At 39.6% G+C, this 21,668-nt stretch overlaps 1 protein-coding gene across 7 annotated transcripts in view; it reads left to right on the forward strand.

Moving 5' to 3' along the window:
- LOC144500466 (ubiquitin thioesterase ZRANB1) overlaps positions 1-21,668 on the forward strand; it is a 79,320-nt gene that overhangs the window by 32,419 nt on the left and 25,233 nt on the right. For 5 of the 7 annotated variants that reach the window (XM_078223420.1, XM_078223421.1, XM_078223425.1 and 2 more), the window contains 2 exons: positions 2,211-2,398; positions 5,108-5,261. In XM_078223420.1, the coding sequence (XP_078079546.1) occupies positions 2,211-2,398; positions 5,108-5,261 (342 nt within the window). Of the gene's footprint in view, positions 1-2,210; positions 2,399-2,444; positions 2,502-5,107; positions 5,262-21,668 lie in introns of all 7 variants that reach the window. The other 2 variants (XM_078223426.1, XM_078223427.1) reach the window with 1 other exon arrangement.

The following is a 21,668-nucleotide window of genomic DNA, read 5'->3' on the forward strand; positions in this document are numbered from 1 at the left end:
ATACCTTCCCATTTTGTATCTTAGATTTAAGAGCGTTAAAAGAAAGTCTTTGACCTATGAACTAACTCAGTCGTCAGCAAGCTCCGCTGCGTGCCTTGCAGTTTTATCTCTTTGTTCCTCCATAGGAGTCCTTATCATTGTAGGTAATGAGTCTTTAAATTCCTCCAGCAATTACTTCTCTAAGGCCCTTGTAGGATTCTATTATTTTTAATGCTCTCACCCACCTATCAAAATCACCTTGCTTAACTCTTTCAAGTTCAATACAAGTCTGTCCAGACTGTTTTCTTGTATCTTGAAACTTTTGCCTGTAAGCCTCCAATGCTAACACTTAAGCACTCAGTATAGCTCTCTTCACTGTCTCCTATTACGTAGACCTTTCCTCTGACAAAGATATTTATTATATATATTAATATGTAGAACCCTTTGCAGACAGAATAACGTATGCACACTGCGTGTTTCAGCTAAACAAAATAACGGATCGCCATTTGCTGGCTCATTCCTCAGGGCAATACCATGACCATTTTCAAGCTCTACTGCCAAACAATTATTTTCAGAACTTTTGTTTGCAATTGGAATATGTCACTTTCAGACTTAATGTCGAATTGAATGGTGTAATGGTCACTATTTTCAGTGAATCTTTTACTGTGACATTGCTAATTACTTCTGCTTCATTACACAATATTAAATCTAATAGCTTTTATTCATAGTTTGTTCCACTCCATACTGATCTGTCATGAAAATATTCTTCAAGTTCATGCTCTAGACAATTCTTGCTAAGTCTATTTGAAGATCAAAGTTCCTCAAAATGACATAACCTTTGTTACAGGTTCCAGTCATTTTTTCTTTAATAGAACAGTACAGCACAGAACAGGCCCTTCGGCCCACGATGTTGTGCCGAGCTTTATCTGAAACCAAGATCGAGCTATCCCACTCCCTATCATCCTGGTGTGCTCCATGTGCCTATCCAATAACCGCTTAAATGTTCCTAAAGTGTCTGACTCCACTATCACTGCAGGCAGTCCATTCCACACCCCAACCACTCTCTGCGTAAAGAACCTACCTCTGATATCCTTCCTGTATCTCCCACCACGAACCCTATAGTTATGCCCCCTTGTAATAGCTCCATCCACCCGAGGAAATAGTCTTTGAACGTTCACTCTATCTATCCCCTTCTTCATTTTATAAACCTCTATTAACTCTCCCCTCAGCCTCCTCCGCTCCAGAGAGAACAGCCCTAGCTCCCTCAACCTTTCCTCATAAGACCTACCCTCCAAACCAGGCAGCATCCTGGTAAATCTCCTCTGCACTCTTTCCAGCGCTTCCACATCCTCCTTATAGTGAGGTGACCAGAACTGCACACAATATTCCAAATGTGGTCTCACCAAGGTCCTGTACAGTTGCAGCATAACCCCACGGCTCTTAAACTCCAACCCCCTGTTAATAAAAGCTAACACACTATAGGCCTTCTTCACAGCTCTATCCACTTGAGTGGCAACCTTTAGAGATCTGTGGATATGGACCCCAAGATCTCTCTGTTCCTCCACAGTCTTCAGAACCCTACCTTTGACCCTGTAATCCACATTTAAATGGATCACCTCACATTTATCAGGGTTAAACTCCATTTGCCATTTTTCAGCCCAGTGGCATAACTACAGTTAGGTGGTCTATAAGCTCTTGCTATTCCAAATTTCCACCCATATTGATTCTATTTCATGATCTTCAGAGGCCAGATCCTTTCTCTGTAATATCCTTATGTCACTCTTTACTAAAAGGGCTACCCCACCTCCTCTGCAATTATCTGTCTTTCTGAAATATTGTGTACCCTAATGGATTACCTTGATGTTTGTTTTGTCTCACTTTTATCCATGAGAAAAAATCCTAATCTAACAGCTGTCCTTAAAGGCTCCTGGCAGGACTTCGAAAGCAAACTGTCATAATTGAAACTGTAGTACAGATTTTGTTTGAATATTAAGTAATCAAAGCTGCACTGTACCCATCCATGGCCTTTAATATTAATAAATATTAATATGCTTGGAGATTTCCTCTAATTTTGTGATGGTTTAAGTTACATTTTTGAGTGACTTTCTAGTCTACAGTACTCACTCAGTCATGCCCTGGGTTCTGAGCCCTCTGGTTACATGTAAGTTGTTGTTCTACATAACAATATTGAAATGGATAACTTGAATTGAGCATGCTTTTGTGTCCTGCAGGAGTGGTAGAAGGGGATCTGGCTGCAGTAGAAGCTTACAAGTCATCTGGAAGTGACATTGCTCGGCAACTTGTATCAGATGAAGTGCGCCTGTTGAATCGTCCTTCAGCTTTTGATGTAGGTTACACCCTAGTACACCTTGCTATCCGTTTTCAGAGACAGGACATGTTGGCAATTTTGTTGACAGAGGTGAGTTAGCCTAATAGTTCTATTATTTTCTCTTATTTCTGTTTAGGAAAACTACGGGTTGATGTCAAATGAGTCCTTGCAGTTTGAGATTAAGCCTAATATAGTAAGTACAAAAGAGATTTTTGTAATTCAAAAATAGCGAGGGTACTAGTCAAAATCCTAAATGGCTGTTTCTATTTAAAACGTTTCACTACACTCAAAATATATATATAGTGGTGTAGTGGTAAATGTCACCGGACTAGTAATCCAGAAATGCAGGCTAAGCTCCTCGGTTCATATCCCATCACAGCAGCTGATGGAATGTAAATTTAATTAACAAATTTGAAATTAAAAGCTGGTTTCAGTTATGGTGCCATGAAACTATTTCAACCGTTTGAGCAGCAGTTTGAGCTATTCCTCAAAAACACAAAATCTGGTTCATTAATGTCCTTTAGGGGAGAAAATTAGCTGGTCTAGTCTACAAGTAACTCCAGAACCATTGCACTGAGGTTGACTCCTTACCACCCTCTGAAAGGGCTGAGCAAGCTACTCCTTTGTACAAAACCGCTACAGAAAAGTCAAAAAGGAATAAAGCTGAACTGATGACGCGCCATTGACTTAGATGCTGGAAATGACAACAGCACATCCCATTCTGTCAACCCTGCAAAGTCCTCCTTGTTAAGATCTGGGTGCTTGTGTCAAAATTAGGTGAGCTGTCCCACAGACTAGTCCAGCATCAACCTGACGTAGCCATTATCAGGGGGGGATCATAGCCAATATCCCAGACATAATCATCACCATCCCTGGATGTGTCCTGTCCCACCTGCAGAGCAGACTCACTAGGTGGCATCACAGTATATACAGTCGGAAAGGACTTGACCTGGGAGCCCTCAACATTGACTCTGCACCCCATGAAATCACAAGGCATCCGGTCAAATGTGGGAAGGAAATCTCCTGATTACCACCTATGTCCTCCTGCAGCTGATGAATCTGTACTCCTCAATGTTGAACACCACTTGGGGGAAAAAAACAGGGTGGGAAGGATGTACTCTGGGTTCGGGACTTCAATGTCCAGCATCAAAAATGGCTTGGTAGCACCTCTGCTGCCTGAGTTGACCAAGTCCTGAATGACATACCTGCCAGTGGCAGGGGGTGAAGGAACCAAAACACCTTGTTCTCATTAATCTACCTGTCGGAGATATATCTGTCCAATAACAGTATGGTAAGACTGACTACTGCACAGTCCTTGTGAAGATAAAATCCCATCTTCACACTGGGCATACCCTCCATGTTGTATGATACTGCACTGCAAAATTAGATTCAAAACGGATCTAGCAGTTCAAAACTAGGTATTCATATCTAGCAGAATTGTATTCAACTACAATCTGTAACCTTATGGCCTGGCATATTCCTCATTCTACCATTATCATCAAGCCAAGGATGCCAGTCTTTAGCGAATTTGATTCGCTCCATGTGATGTCAAGAAATGGATGAAGGCACTGGATAATGCAAAGACTTGTGGGCTATGACAACATCCTTTTAACAGTTGTGAAGATTTGTGCTAAAGAACTAGTTGCACCAATAACAAAGCTGTTCCAATACTCTGGCATCTACCCGCCAATATGGAAAATTGCCCAGGTATGTCCTATCCACAAAAAAAGCAGGACAAATCTAATCTGGTCAAATACTGCCTCATCAACCGTCTCTCCCCTAGTTGGAGATCTCCCTATCACAGTAGAAGATGGTTGTGGTTGTTGGAGGCTGATCATTTCAGTTCCAGGACATTGCTGCAGAAATTCCTTAGGGTGGTGTACTCAGTGCAACCACCATCAGCTCCTTCATCATTGATCTTCCCTCGATTTAAAAGGCCCGATGTGAAGTTGTTCACTGTGCAACACACTAGTTGTAACTCAGATACTAAAGCAGCACATGTCCATATGCAGCAAAACATGGTCAACATTCAGGCAATGACCATCTCTAAGAAGAGAGAATCTATCTATCTCTTTGACATTCCAATGTCATTCATTTCCTTCACTGAATTTTCCACCATCAGCATCCTGGGGATTACCATTTACCAGAAACTGAATTGAAACAACCTATAAATACTACGGCTACCAGTAGTAGTATGCCATCCTGACTTGGAACTAGAATTGTTATTCCTTTACTGTTGCTGGTTCAAAATCCACAAACTCCTTCCCTAACAGCATTATTGGTGTACCTTCACCAAATAGACTGCAGCCATTTTAGGAAGACAGCTCACCATCTTTTCAAGGGGATGGGTAACAAATTTGGCCTTGCTAGAATATATATTTTTTAAATGGGGCTCAGCCAGGAATCTTAATTATGACCAGATTGTATTAGCTCCAACAAACCGAAAGCATATTTCATTTGTCTTCTACCAAAGGAAAATCATTTTACTGACCTTTTGAATTTTATTTTCATTGTTTCCCCTTAAAAGTACCCCTGGAGTGTTTTCATACCAAAATAATGCAGTCTTCTTTATTAAGCATTCAAAGTAATTCCTAAAAGGAGCACACCCAGCAATGAAGGTGTAATGTTTTTACCTCCAAAAATGTTAAATTTGTCCTCCGTTTAAACTACAAATGTAGTCATTGAAAAAAAGGAAATGTTATTGGAAATTCTTGGATGTATATATCATTACATTCAGCTTCAATTCTTAGAAATATTTTGTGAATATATAGTACCGTTATTCTGCCTCTTTCACTGTAGGTGTCTCAACAAGCTGCTAAGTGTATACCTGCAATGGTATGCCCAGAGCTTACTGAACAGATACGTCGTGAGATAGCTGCATCCCTCCATCAACGTAAGGGAGACTTTGCCTGTTACTTCCTCACTGATCTGGTGACATTCACATTACCTGCAGGTACCGTAACTGAAATATGTGGATTTTGATATAATATTGTCATGTCATCTTTTAATAAAAAGGAAATTAGAATTGGAGTGTGGATGTTTGATGTGTAAGGCATTTATTTGAGCAAATGATTGGGTTTAGATACGAGGTAAAATGTAATATTTATCATTAACATTGTCATATAATAGTTAGTTTGTTAATATGGGCAGGAGAATTTATTCCAAATAGGGGAGATGGTTATCTGGTCAGCTGTTTCTCTTTCAGAGATTAACACGCTGCAGGAGGAAACTAAGTGATTTTTGTTTCCCTTCTTAAATCAACAACAGTATAGTACCGTTTTATGTAAAGAACATCGCAAGAGACAAACTGGGCAGAATAGATCCAAGCTGTGGGAGAGATATTAAGAGTGACCTAAAGCTTGGCCGGAGTTGGATTTTGAAGAGGGTCTTTGGAGGACATGGAGAAGGTGGGAGGGTTTACACACTCCAGCTGGTGACATCACTGTTACAACAGGAACAATAAATTGCTAGAACTACAGAACAGCATAAATCCATTATATTGAGAGCATTTTCATTGTTCTGTCAGCAGCTGCAAGTACCCTCCTTGTAACTGTGATAATTGTTGCACTAGCATATTTATGTAATATGATGATCCATGCAAGTAAACCAGGCCTTTGAATAAAATATTAAACCTAGGTCCCAGTTACCCCCTTGGGTGGGTATCAAAGATGCCATGGTACTATTTTGAAGAACATCTGGCTAGTTCCCCCCCAGTGTACTAGCCAATATTTATCCAACATTGGGAAACAGATTATGTGGGAATTATCTCATTGCTATTTGTGTGACCTTGCTGTGCACAAAAGGGCTGCCATATTTACGGTTTTACTACAATGCCTCCAATTTACTTTGGGGATTGAGACTGCCAGATTTTGGATGTTACTAGATTTTGGATTGAGCAGTTTGAGCTATGGCAATTTAGTGGGGTTAAGGGTCACTTGGACTTCTGGATAGAGTGGTGTGCAAAGCAGCGAAACTCATAGCTAATCTGGAGCCATATTGCACTAATGCAGTGCCTAGCTGAATTTCCAGTTAAGTTCTTAATTTACTCCATTAAAATTGATGCATGAAACAGTATAAAAATGTCTTGGTTTTTGAACAGCTTTAGTTTTTAGACAGCTGGATTTGAGACTTTTGAAGTACTTGGAATATTCTTCAGTAATGGAAAGCACTGTATAAATGCCTCCAATAAGTATAAATAAAAACCAAAGGTGTAATGCTGTCAAGATTCAATCAATGTCAGGAGCAACTTGATCATTTACGACTTGGTTGTTGCGTTATATTGCTGGTCGAGTTTGGCTATGTTTCGTAGGAACACAACTTCAAACCAAACATTATTGTCGACAGCCCCTTGAAATGTTTTTGTGATAAATGCTATTGAATATGAATATTTTTTTTCATTCACACTACACTTATTGGTAAAATGTTTTAAGCTCTTGTGATGACGTGGTGAGTTTATTCAGTTAGTAACAGCCATACAGAAATGTCTGATTTCCAGTTTTTGAATGAGCTAATCTGAGCTGGAGTGGTTGTCGGTTTTAGATTCAACACATCCAGGATGCATAGAGAAAATTTGCCTTGTATTCTTGTTGTGGTACTCCAATGTTCTCCTTTCTCCTCCCCTTTCACTATAATCATATATATTTGGGTGAGATGGAATCTGCCTGTACTGTGAAGAATTGTCATAGTAAGGCATCAGAGAATGATAGAAACCCATGAACTGTAACAAATGGAGAATGCTGGAAAAACCCATCCGGTCTGGCAGCATCTGTGTGGGAGAGAAAACAGTCAACATTTCAAGTCTATTTGGCTCTTCATCAGCACAGAGAGAGAGAGAAGGAAAATCTGTTAGATACTGGACCATAGCTGGAAATGATTGCAACAGAAGTTAAGCAAACTTAAGGGCATGAGATAGATGACCAGGTGCTATGGGACAGGGGAGGGGAAAGGAGTGTTTTTGCATCGAGACAAACATGTATGGAGTTTAAAAATAGGGGTTAAGGTGGAGGAGTAAGGTCACAGTCTAAAATTGTTGAACTCAATGTTGAGTTTCGAGGGCTGTAACATGACGATCGGGAAATGAGATGCTCCTTTCCAACTTGTGCTGGGCTTAACTCGAGCATTGCAACAGGCCAAGGGTGGACGAGGTGATGAGTTAAAATGAAGCAACAGAAAGGTTGAGGTCATACTTGTGGATTGAGTGAATGTGTTCCCAAAATGGTCACCTCGTCTGCATTTAGTCTCCCCAGTGTCAAGGAGACTGCATTGGGAGCAGTGAAAACAATAAATCAAATTGAAGGAGGTGCAAGTGTGACACTCCTTAACCTGGGTGGAGCTTTGGGGCCTTGGGTGGGAGGGGGGAGCTAAAGGTATTACACATTCTCCGATTACAAAGGATGGGGAGCTGGGTGTGATGGAGGAGAGGACCGGGGTGTCATGAAGGGAGCAGCTCCTGTGGGATGATTGGAGGGGGGTGGTATTGAGGAGTAGGTGTGCTTCGTGATGGCATTGTGCTGGAGTTAGTAGAAATGACAGAGAATGATATTTTGAGTTTGCAGGCTGGTGGGATGGAAAGAACAAGAGGGACCTGTCGTGGTTCTGGGAGGGAGGGTAAGGGATGAGGGCAGAGGTGCCAGAAATGGGTAGAACCTGGTTGAGTGCACCATATCTGCAGCGAGTAGCATCTGCAAGATGCACTGCAATTATCTGTCAAGGCTCACAAGCCCACAATACCTATTCTCATCATGAAGGGCAAAGCAATAGATTTATAAGAACACCACCTGTAACATCCCTTCCAAGTCCCACAGCATTCTGACTTGAAAATATATCGCTGCTCCATGATTTGGACCCAACAATAATGAAGGAATTCCCTACCTAATAGAACTTTGACTTTCAGGCAGTAGTTCACGAAGGGTTTTACTCGCACCTTCTCAGGCTTTGCCTGTGATGCATATGGGAAAGGAATCTGCATAATGATGACCTACACAACTCCATAATCTTGTAAAGTCTGTTTCGTTTCTCCATTCCCTCACGGCTGAGTTCTGCCTATAGTGGAATTGGGTGCATTCAGACTATAACAAGCTCCTTTAACATGCAAATGATTGAGATTTATACTTGTAACCAATTTTTAAAGAAGTTATCAAATGGGGATTAGGATCTAGTCAGTTTGCCACTGGGATTGCTGTCTGTTAAAAATCGGTTGTTTTGCTTTCATTGTGCTCAATGCAACAACTGATTTTTTTGAGATATTGGCTTTGAATATTTATTGATTCATTCACAAAGGATTTGGAATTGGTATTCTGATTATTAATCCAAAATTAATTCTGCTGAACTAAGATATAATATTGAAACTTGAGGGTAGATATTCTGATAAACTTAAATGAATCCTCAGTCGTCTATTTCTTTCTGTATTTACATATTTCTACACATTTTTGGTCTTTGGCTTATTATACAAGTACAATTATACGGAGTTGAGTAATTATACTGGGCCTAGCAGCCTTTCTTTAAATAGGTCATGAAATTAATGGGATCACACAGCAGTGGTTATGTAAAATGATGTTTGAGGCTTGAATTTAGAGCTGTTTGCATAAGCGTATTGAAGCTTTCATCGGCCCTAAAGTTACTTGTATCACGTTCATGTTTGCATAGATTTCCTTAAGTTAACTGCTTTATATATAGGTGGCTTAAAAATTCAATTGCATAGCGAATAGGCAAAACAGCCTATTAGAGAGTCTCTATACTGCCAAAGTAAGAATTAAAGATTTTTCACCCTCCCCAAGAACAAACAGCATTGAAATTCACTTGATATGTATTCTTTCAGTATCTGGTGGCCTTTTGTCCATTTAGTCCAGCTGTGAAAGCATACATTTAAATTTGTCTTCCGCGTAAAATGGAAATAAGATTAATGTCGTTGGAGCTAGGTCAGTGATGTTGAATGGATAAATGAAGAAACTAATGCACAAACCTGACACAAGTAGGTAATATCCATTTCCCTGCAGTGAATAGTATAAATGCACTTAAAAATGGAAGTTATTTAATATAGTACTCAAAATATTGAATTACTGAAATTTATAGGTACCTTTCAGTACATACAATGTACAATATAAAATAAATACTGCATGTCAAATAGAATTTTGCCAAGAGACCATTTAGCCTATTGTCTGAGACTTGACCTTTCTTCTACATTTTTAATTGGAAACAATTGAATTGGGAATTCAGCAATTAAGCTTTTATACTATTGTGGGACTTCAGGTACAGCATTCCAGTAACCTCCCAAATGAGGGAGGTCCTGCTGATAAAAGCCAGCAACAAACATTTTAACATTTAAAATGCTCCCTGATAATACTGATCTATTTATTATGATAGTTACAGTGACTAGACCTGGCTGTTGTATTAGTCCTTAATCTGTTTGATTGAATTAACAAAGATTAGCATTCGTACTGTAACAACTAGGGTCAACAGATTGACCGATCCATTGTTGAGGACAGAACTAATTCTCACTTAAAGAAGCATGGGTACTCAGAGGCAACCAGCTCTGATTTATTATGGGCAAATCATGTCTGACTAACCTGGTTGAGCTTTTTGTAACACGGTGGTAGATGTATAGATATTCTGTATTGTACCCTACAACAGACTTGTTCAAAAAATAGCACATGGTATTAGAGATGGTGAAAGCTTGGAAACATAATTGGCTAGCAGGCAGTGAGTATTGGTGAACAGATGTTTTTCTAATTTGAGAAGTGTGGAATTGAGTCCCACGGACAGACTTTTTCTTGCATATAAAGTACCTAAATGTGGATATATGCATAAAAATTGAAATTTGTGGAGGATAGTGTTCAGATGGGCATGGGGAGGCGATGGCCTAGTGCTATTATCGCTCGACTATTAATCCAGAAGCTCAGCTAATGTTCTGGGGACCTGGGTTCAAATCCCACCATGGCAGGTGGTGGAATTTGAAATCAATAAAAACAATCTGGAATTAAGAGTCTTCTGATGACCATGAAACATTGTCGATTATCGGAAATACACACCTGGTTCACAGATGACCTTTTGGGGAAGGAAATCTGCTGTCCTTATCTGGTCTGGCCTACACGTGACTCCAGAGCCACGGCAATGTGGTTGACCCTCGGGCAACTAGGGATGGGCAATAAATGCTGGCCAGTCAGCGACGACTGTGTCCCACAAATGAATACAAAAACACGGCAATGTAATTTAATGCAGGTAAGTGTGAAGTAATGCATTTTGGAAAGCATAATATGGATAATCTGGTGGTGCTATTTTTAGGAGTGCAGAAGTGGATGATCCTGGGGGCTGCATATTTGCAAACCTTTGAAGATGGCAGCTCAGTCGATAAAGGAAGTTAAGGAAAGCCTATGGAATGTTTGGCTTTATAAATAGGGGCATTAATTACAAAACAAGTCATGTTGAACCTTTGCAAAGCACTTGGTTAGAGTAGAAGGATGTCAATGCATTGGAGAGGGTACAATCTAAAGGTTAATGAAAGATGATGGTGTTGGGTGGGAAAGGTTTGATTAGCTTCCACCTCTGAAGTGGGGAAAAGGTTATATGAGAAACCAACATGTTAAGTTCAGCAAAAATGTATTTGCAGACCTGCTTCTCACTTTATGGTGATCTTGATGCAAAGGTAGGAGTTGTATTTAAATCTTGAAAAATAATCAGTGTCTCAACTTCAGCCACAATGTTGTTGAGATGAAGGAGGAAATTAAGGAAAGAGTAAATGTACAGCCAACTTCAAAGGGGTGCGGATCAATAAATTCAAATTACAAGACAAAGAAAGGCCATCCACTTCTGTAATAGATTTAGTGGATATCCCACACTGAGGTCTTGTAGCTTTGTTGTTCAGTTTATTCTTGTAATCCACTTTTGTTATAAGTTATAGAATGGACTGCTAATGAAGTAAAGTTCTCACTCCAGCAAATGCACTACATGATAAATGATTATACATTAGCAGTAAACATAAATTAACGGAAATGTTTGCCATGGCAGGTGCAGTGGAATGATCTGTAGATGTTGATGCTTGAGTGGCTTTTATAGCATATAGCTGTCCACAGGTTGTTTCTGGTGCAACCTTGGGTTTAATCCATTGCCCTGGGTGCAGAAGTATTTATGTCGGTGGATTGATAATCCAGAGCATCCAGACTAATGACCTAGAAATTAATTCAAATCCCGCAACAGCAGCTCGGGAATTTAAAATCAGTTAATACATTTGGAAGAAAAAGCTAGCACGAGTAAGAGTGACCATGTAACTACCGGATTGACATAGATACCCAACTGCTTCACTGATTTTTTTTTTTTAAGGGAAGAAAGTATGCTATCTTTGCCTGGTCTGGTTTATATGTGACTCCAGACCCACATCAATGTGGCTGACTCTTAACTGCCCTATGAAATGCCCTAGCAAACCACTTTGTTGTGTTGAAGAAGGTGGCTCATCATCAGCTTCTCATAGGCAATTAGGGATGAGTAATAAATGTTGGCCTTGCCAAAGACATCAACATCCTATGAATGAATAAAAAAAAACCCCAGTGTATGCTTATGAATCAATGCCAGATTGTTGTGATGAAGACCTCATTCAGTAACTGTCAGTTTTAAATGACTCGAGTGTTTGCATGAACTGGGTCAAAGCTACTAGGTGTGAGGCCACAACCCAAAAGTGCTCCTAATATGGTACTAAATTGGCAATCTCAATCAGAGGTCCAAAGGGTAGCTGGTATGAGAAGGGAGAAAATGAGAGACTCTGGATTTTATTCTGCAGAAGAGCTGTACTACACCTTAGTCTTGGATAAACACTGGATGAAAAAGGAGCTAAAGGTCTTTTTTCCACTGCATGCATCCCTCTATATTTTGCAGAGAAGTGAGATGAAGCATAGAGGAGTACTTGAAATGCATTTTCCTGAAGTACGTTAGTTCTAAATGGGAGGAATGAAGGGTTTAAAATTGTTGAATTTTTCTTGAGCTATCTGGGGTGATATCACGCTAATTTGCCTGTTCTCGTGACACATTTTGGAGTCGCACACTACTACCGAGTATAGAGAGTAAAGCATTTTCTTTCTTCAGTGTCGAACCAAGTTCTGAATGCCATGTGTCGGGCACAGTTTTAAAATTTTTAAAATAAAATGAGAAGTACTGGTCATTTTAATCCTACCAATGGGTTGCAACTTAATTTAGCAGATATAGAGAAAGTACAATGTGCCAGATTAAATAAGCGTATTAATCATCAAAATTACAATTAATAAGTTCATAGGAGCATGTGGTTATGTGGTTCTTACTGACATTGCATCTCTTTAAATTTCTGCACAAAGCTATTTATATCACCTTGGATGTTAGTGGAAATATTAATGAGTGTCATTGTTCCCACCACTGGCAGCTTTATTTTGCCATTTAATAGGGCAAGACATATATATATTATTTAATCATTATGAGGCAACCTTTGGTTTATTTCCATATTCCATTTAGTAAACAATCTCCCAACATCAACTGTTTTTTTTTTAGTTTTAATCTCTAGATAAACAACTGAAAAAGAGTAGTTGACATGGTGTTTGCTGCCTCCAGTCTCTACTGTAATGCTGACTTCATGCTGTTTTTGCTGACTATAGCTGAACTGTGTAAATGGAGCATTTATTTTTTGTTTCTTTATGAAGCAATAGCTGTTACATTAAGGCATTAAATCAATTATAAAAAAACTAGCATATAAGTTTTAACATAAATTTTACAGCAGCCGTTGTGTTTAAACTTGTTGCTGAAATAGTGAATACAAATCCTGAAAATGGGCACACATTACAAACACTGAAATATTATGCTGCTTTTGAAATTGTCCCTTAGAAAAATGTTTGTCAAGATTTTCTTCCCTTTTGTGTGGAAGTTCAAATGTAGAAATGATCATTAACCAGAGCTTTTGATAAAATGCTTGGGAAATTTAGTGTTTGCTCTCCATTCCAGGTCTGTCATATGAGGAGAGGCTAAATCAGTTAGGATTGTATTCATTGCAGTTTAGAAGAGTGAGGGGTGGGATCTCATAGAAACTTATAACATTCTAACAGGGTCGATTCGGAAAGAATGTTCCTGATGGTGGGGAATCCAGAATTAAAGGTCATAGTTCGAGGATAAGGGGTAAACCTTTTAGAACTGAGGTGAGGAGAAATTTCTTCAACCAGAGGATGGTGAATGTGTGGAATTTACTACCACAGAAAGTAGTTGAGGCCAAAACATCGTGTGATTTCGAGAAGAAATCAGATATAGCTCTTAGCCAACAAAACCAAGGGATATGGGGTGGGGGGAGGGAGAATCAGGATATTGAATTCAATGATCAGCCATGATAATAAATGGTGGAGCAGGCTCGAAGAGCTGAATCGCCTACTCCTGCTTCTAGTTTCTGTTTCTATTAGGATGTTTCAATGTAATAAGTAGTGACCTGAAGGATAATTTTTGACGTCTGTCATTGCCACCTCCGGATTTATCCAATAAGGCCACCGAAGACAGCAATAAAGCATTTTCTCCATATAGGATAATGTCCTAAGGCATTTTACAAGACTGCAATAAGACTAAAATTGACAAATTGCCGAACCAAATAAGGAGATATTGGAGTAGGTGACTAAAATCTTGTCAAGGTGGGACGGTTTTTAAAATGGTTTATTGAAGAGAATGTTTAAGTAGAAAATTCTAGTTTTGGGTATAGATGACTGAAGGAACCGTTGCCAATGTAGGAGTGGTGCTGCACAGTTGGAGGAACTCTAGGATTCTTGGCGGAGCTTAAAAATAGAGGTCAAGGCAGTGAATGTGAGGATAATTTTAAATTTGAGGCATTGGTCTGGGAACCAATGTGGATGATTGAACGTTTGGGTGATAGGTAATAGACTGGGTGTGAGCTTCAGTATATGGAGGTTAGAAAGATAGGTGGTCGGCACATTATAGCAATTGAGTCTGGAAGCAACAGAAAGCATAGTTGAGGGCTTCGGCAGCAGATGAACTAGGATAAAAGATGGGTTTAAAAAAATAAGATTTAAGGAAATTGTGCCATCAAAATTTGGAGGTGTTTGGTTTTCCTTGCTAAACAATATTTCTGTGCAACATATGAAATGTGTATGCATGAAAAATAATAAATGGACATAGTTTGTGTGAACTATGAATTGCCAGGAACATGGAAAGGAGGTGCTAAAGTTTATACCAGGAAAACAGTAATTAAGTAAAGTATAAATAATCAGTAATCAATTATATCACTACTTTAAAATGAATAAATAGAAATGCCAATATAAAGGGATCTGAACTGTTGGGAAAGAATAGAATGCAAAGGGTACTAAAAGTTAATAAACAAGACTAATTGTTAATCAAATTAAGCTCGAGCCATCTACCAAGTATGATTAAATCTTGCAATTCTATTGTAGTTAGAATTTAATCATTCACAAAGAAATTAAAACTAGAACACAATGCAGTCTATGTCCAGATGGTATATGCAAGCTTGTGGACAGTAAGTTCTGGCCCTGATGGCCACACCTGTGGGAAATATCTCTGGCTTGGAGTTCTTGGATGGAATTTTCCCAGCCCCTCGTGGGACCAGAAAAATAGTTGGAAGTAATATTGGGAGGGCTCCCCGATGCATTTCTGAAGTTTTCTAGTGGCGGCTTGTGAAGCGGGACACCTGCCCTTTGTATGGAGGTGAGCAGACAAATTAAATAGATAAAGCCCCAGTTAGGGGCGATTTTATAGCACTAGCATTCTACCAGCAATGAAGTAGCCCCCTGCTATTTCGTCAATAATGTTTTGAGTCTGGTGTAGAAGTCTTGGGTGTGAATTATCATGTCACCCGTACAGCTATAACTGGAAGTCTGAATTTCTTTTGTTTTTACAAGTTATCGGTCTCTACAGGGGTCATAACAATATTGGAAATCTACGGTACTGGGTGAGAAATAATCAGGAAAAGAAGACAAAAGATAGTAAGGGCTGCAGAAAGAAATGTGAAAAGAAACTTGAGCGATTAACAGTTTTTAGAATTTTTATGAAAGAAAAGTAGTTGAGAGTAATGTGGATCCTCTAAAGCTGATGCAAGTAATTCAAATGAAAATAAGGAAATGGCAGACCTGTCAAATAAATACTTTGTGTCAGCCTTCACAGTAGAAGAAGAGGTTAATATACCTAACATTCCAGGGAAACGAATGAATCAGCTGCTAGAATTCACTGAAGTTAACATAAGAAAACAATATTAGGAGCAAAGACACTAAGGACTCAATTCTCAAGGATCTGATGGTTACTATCTCAAAGCTTCAAAAGGAGTAGGTGAGGAAATTGCAGATGCTTTAGCTCTAATTTCCAAAGCCTCATCAGGAATCCTTTTTAGATTGAAGAACTTGCAAATGTAGCGTCATTATTTAAAAAAGGAGTGAAACTATGAAATTGTAGACCTGTTAGTGGGGAGTTGCTGCATTCGGGGTAGGCCCAACCATTTCCGCTGCTTCATCAATGACCTTCCCTCTGTCATAAGGTCAGAAGGATGTTCGCTGATTGTGCAATGTTCAGTGCCATTCATGACTCCTCAGATACTGAAGCAATCCATGTTCAAATGTAACAAGATCTGGGCAATATCCAGGCTTGGACTGACAAGTGGCAAGTAAGATTTGTGCCACACAAATGCCAGGCAATGACCATCACCAATAAGAGACACTTTAACTACCGCCCCATGACATTCAATGGTGTTACCATCACTAAATCCCCCCACTGCCAACGTCTTTGGGGTTATAATTGACCAGAAACTGAACTGGACTCGCCACATTAACACAGTGGCTACAAAAGCAGGTCAGAGGCTCGGAGTACTGCGGCGAGTAACTCCCCTCCTGACTCCCCAAAGCCTGCCCACCATCTACAAGGCACAAGGCAGGAGTGTGATGGAATATTCCTCACTTGCCTGGATGGGTGCAGCTCCAACAATACTCAAGAACCTTGACACCATCCTGGACAAAACAGCCTACTTGATTGGCACCACATCTACAAACATCCACTCCCTCCACCATCAATGCTCAGTAGCAGCAGTGTGTACTATCTACAAGATGCACTGCAGCAATTCACCAAAGGTCCTTGGGCAGCACCTTCCAAACGCACGACCACTTCCATCTAGAAGGACAAGGGCAGCAGATATATGGGAACGCCACCACCTGCAAATTCCCCTCCAAGCCATTCACTGTCCTGACTTGGAAATATATTGCCATTCCTTCGCAGTCACTGGGTCAACATCTTGGAATTCCCTCCCTAACGGCATGGAGGGTCAACCCACAGCACATGGACTGCAGCAATTCGAGAAGGCAGCTCAGCATCACCTTCTCAAGAGCACCTAGGGATGGGCAATAAATGCTGGCCAGTCAGTGATGCCCATGTCCCACGAATGAATGAAAAAAAAATACCTGAGCACTTGGAGAAATTTGAGCTGGTCAGGGAGAGCCCACATGGATTTGTAAAGGGTATGTCGTGTCTAATGAGCGTAAGTGAGTTTTTCGAGGAAATAACTGAAGTAGCAAACTCAGGAATGCCCTTGTATATAGTTTTATATGGGGAGACTTTTGATAAGGTTTGTCATAGATTAGACTATAATTAAAGCTCATGAATTGATGGTAAACCATTGACTCGATTAGGTGATTAGTTAGGCAATTGACAGAGTAGATATCATGGATATGTATGCGAATTGGAAGTTAGTGACTAATGGTATCCCACAAAATGCTGTGCTGAGAGGTCAACTATTCAATATTGACGACTTCTATGATGATGGAGAACCATTTATCCAATGTTGCTGATGCAGATATTCGTAGTACAGCAAGTAGTGTAGACCACAACATAAAATTACATAGTGATAAATAAAGTGAAAAGAAAGATTAAATATTTAAATTGTGAAAACTTAAACAATTGAGATCTAAAATTGTGGTCCTCTTTACACATGCATCACTAAAATATAATGGGCACTAAAGGTTATCTTGAAATGATTACCTTTTTAACAGAATGTAAAGCAAAGAAGTTTTCTTGCATAAAGGCCTGTGAGACTACATCTAGAGTACTGTGTGCAGATCTGGGTAGTGCACCTTAGGATATATTAGCCTTGGAAGGAGTGCAGTGCAAATTCACCAAATGTTGCCAGAGCTCCAAGGGTTAGATTGAGGAGCGATTACACAAACTAGATTTGTACTCCTTGGAACATGGAAGGTTCTGGGTGAATTCGTTGAAGTTTTAAGAATTTTGAAAGGAATTGATGGGGGAGATGAAGAGAAACCTTTTCTGCTGGTCAGGAGAGTCCAGTACAAGAGACGTGACTTGAAAATCAGACAGGTTGCTTAGGAGAGAAGTTGGGAAACACTTCTTCATGCAAGGGTGGTAAAATTATTGAATTGTCCTCCCACAAAGAACAGTGGTTGCTAGCTCAATTAATTTTAAATCTGAGGTTGGATTTTTTAAATAAGATTCAATGCCCTATTTCCTGTTCCAGTATTCTTGTGCTTATTTTTCTGGGGAAGTTGATCTCAGTAGATGTGATAAATAAATCTACTGGTATATCTAATGTTCCTGTTGGTATGCCCTTCCATTAGGAGTAAAGTTCTTCAGTGACATCTCTTCTGACATCTGGTCTGTTTCACAAATGACCTTTCTGTGAACCATGCCACAATCCAGAGATGTGCAGCAGAAGAACATTTAGCTGAATTTATAAATTTGTTAGTGAGCTGTTTTCACCAGCTAGTGTGGGAATTGCGAATTCAACATCTATATATAAAAAAGGATTTAACCATTTCTGTTAAGAAATTGATGATCCAAACAAGGTTTCTTGCGAGTCGAACATTGGATTTCTGTCTGAAACACGTTTGCTGTTTTCCAAAAGCATAGTCATTGACTGAACATTTGAATACCAGTTGCAAGCTCCAACTGGCTAATGGGCTTCGAAATTATTATTAGGACTTTCAATTTGTAAAATATAGTTATTTGTAACACAAAACCATAAGTTACATTTGAAGTAGTGTTGTATCTACTACTGTTTTTATTCCCTGACTGAACATGCGAGGAGAAACTGCATATTTTGCCTGAAGTCATTACATATATTTTAATACATTAAGCTTTTAATAAACATTTTTAAAATTGCACTTGCATTTCTGTATCTTACTTTACACATTGCATTTAGAAATAAGTTAACAGCAGGTTATATAAATAAATTGATAAGAGATTAGGCCCTCATCATAGTAATTTTATTATTCAATTTGCTGTGGTTAGATTAACAACCTTGAGTGCATGAATCCTATGAAAAAGCATTATGGAATATTTTGAGCAGAGAAAGCCAAGCTGTCGGGTTGCAACGCTGCCCTGAGAAGGTCAAATTTCACTTCTTTGCTATCCATCTGGATCATTCAAAAATGACTTGAGAATCCATGTCTGAAAATTGGGCCGCTGGCTTAAAATTTAGAGTTGTACAAATATAAAAATTAGGAACTGGAGTAGGCCACTCGAGCCTCGCCATTTGATAAGATCATGGCTGATCTGATTGTAACCTCAACCCCACATTCCAGCCTGCCCCCGATAACCTTTCACTCCTTGTTAATAAAAATTCTATGTAGCTCTGCCTTAAAATATTCAAAGACTCTGCTTCTACTGCCTGTTGAGGAAGAGAATTTGAGATTCTTCCCTCTGCAAGAAGGTGGTTCTCAATCTGTCTTAAATGAGCAACCCCTTATTTTTAAACAGTGATGCCCTGTCAATAACCCTCAGGATTTAAAAAGTTTTGATCAAGTTGCCTCTTCTAATTTCAACTGATACAAGCCTAACCTGCCCAACCTTTCCTCGAGAGGCAACCCACCCATTCCTGGTATTAATCTAGTAAACCTTCTCTGAACTGCATCTAACCCACTTACATCTTTCCATAAATAAGGAGAGCAATACTGTACAAGGAACACCAGCTGTGGCTGTCAATGTCCTGTACAACTGAAGCATAACCTCCCTACTTTTGTAATCAATTCCCCTCACAATCCATGGTAACATTTTATCAGCTTTCCTCATTGTCTGTATTATAAACTGCAGGAAGTTAGGACCTCCATGCTTGATTTACAGCAAAAGTGCAATATCATTGCCTAGTGGTTTTTTAAATAGGACCTTATTAGCTCAGACTTATCTGCCTGTTTAAATTTAATGCATGTCTGATTGTTGTACTCTCTCCAAGATGGCGATAAGACATAGGAGCGGAAGTAAGGCCATTCAGCCCATCGAGTCCACTCCACCATGGAGTGCTATGTTCAGCTCAGCTGAAAATCATTTATTTTAAAGCAATCTCAGTAATATCATCTGAAGTCAGAATGCTTGTAGCACAGAAGGAGGCCATTTGGCTCATCTTGTCCTGCTCGAGCAACTTGGCTAGTTCCACTCCCCTGCCCTTTCTCCATAGCCTGGCAAATGTTCTCTCTTCAGGTGTTTATCCAACTCCTTTTGAAAGCCCTGATTGTATTTGCCTCCATCACACTCCGACAGTACATTCCAGATCCTAACCTCATGTCGTTGTTGGTTCATTCGTCAGTCAACATCCTCTGATTCTTGACTTTTATGCCAATTGGGGCAGTTTCTACGTCTAAACCGCTCAGGATTTTGAATACTTATCAAATCTCTTAACCTTCTTGAAGGAGAACAAACCCAGCTTCTGCAATCTATTCAAGCAACTGAAGTCTCTCAACCCTAGAAGTATTCTTGTAAATTTTAGCTGCACCCTCTTTAAAGCAGAGTTCCCAAATGTTTGGTTAAGTTTGTGAGTTCCAAGACCGTCATGGTGCTTGTGGAGCAAAGACTCTGTCAGGAAATTCTTGAGACCAGTTCCGAGGCCCCATTACACACACGTCCGATTATTTCTTTCCCCTGCCTCACAGTTCACTTGGAGGGGGATGAATGAGCTTTGTACAGGCGGCCTCATTGACTGCCTTGAGCGTGTCCGATTTTTCTCCCCCATTCAGCCCTGAATCTAGCCTATTTGAGAACTTGATCATTGGTGTAGTATCATGCTCCCAGGCAAAAAAGGGTTCTGCTTGAAAACTAGTTATTACCAGCCTTATTCATTGTGGCTGCTGAAATCATCATTTTCAAATCATTAGGAACATTTCATGTTTCCCATATCACTTGCTCTTGATTTATGCTACCATGTTTTCCAGAGATTTAAATTATTACTTTCCTTTTTGCTAGTTTGGGCCACTTCAAAAGAGTCAGTTTACAGAATCTGCGTTTCATTAGCCCCAGTGAGTAAGATGACATTTTCACAAAATAGTTCCAGATTTCAAAACAATTTTTTGTTTATTTAATTTTAATCTTAAATATTAAAGATTATTTGTCTGTTGTTTGTTTTTTACTTTCCTGACTGACCCACCCTCTTCATCGCACTCCCCAACCCTCAACAACACTTCCCACCACCCCCCAAAAATTTTCACTCTGGTCACACTGGGAAGAATATTGGAAAGCACTGCTTTAAAGCTTCAGACCCTTCCTAAAAGTGCAGTGCCCAGACAAAATACTCCAGGTGAAGCCAAACTAAACTTTTATGAAAATTAATTTACTTGTGTTTAATTTAATGTATCCAGATCATCAATTTCTGAAGTTAATACAGTACTCATAAATTCCCAGTTTTTCACTTGATCAATATTCAGATAATGGATCCTTTTATAAAGGATTCTGCAGTTATTCTCTCTCCCATGTTCTATACTTAACAAAATGTTGATTATCTTATCATGGTTCAGTTGGTAAAGGTAAGCTAAAGTTGTATCATTGAATCTAAAAATTGTGGCAAGCTAATATTGGTCCTGAAGTCAGTGGGTGAGGTAAGTAGAATATCTATTTGGTCACCCCATCTGAAACTCAATGCACATGCACTGTGCATTGCAAATGGCCTGTGAAGGATAACTAATTGTCCTTTCTGGAACCATCTCTCAATATGTCTCTTGAAAAAAGAGGTTAAACTTAGGGGCCGTGACTTCTGAGTTGGGTTGCCACTCTGCTCAAAAGTACTTAATTGAGCTAGCAAGCACTGCTTTTTGTGGGAGGACAATTCATTGATTCTACCACCCTGGAAAGCCAGACGATCCCATCTTGCCTGACCTAACTTAAGTTGGGCAAGATCTGTGCAGTGCAGTGCACTTCCAGGGCCTACCATCGAGGGCTGTAGAATCACAAGTACATAAACCATGGCACTAGCTGCCATAAACCAGCCAAGTTTAAACATGTTGACAATGGTAAGTGGGTAGAGTTGGTTTTGTGGGGTGGGAAGTATGTCTGCAGTCAGGAATTGGGCCTGGGGGGAGGGTGGGGCTTGCTTGGATTGTTAGGTGGTTTGGGAAGGTCTACAAAATAGTTAGTCAGAAGA

The sequence above is a fragment of the Mustelus asterias genome, chromosome 11 (assembly GCF_964213995.1).
Source record: "Mustelus asterias chromosome 11, sMusAst1.hap1.1, whole genome shotgun sequence".
NCBI lineage: Eukaryota > Metazoa > Chordata > Chondrichthyes > Carcharhiniformes > Triakidae > Mustelus > Mustelus asterias.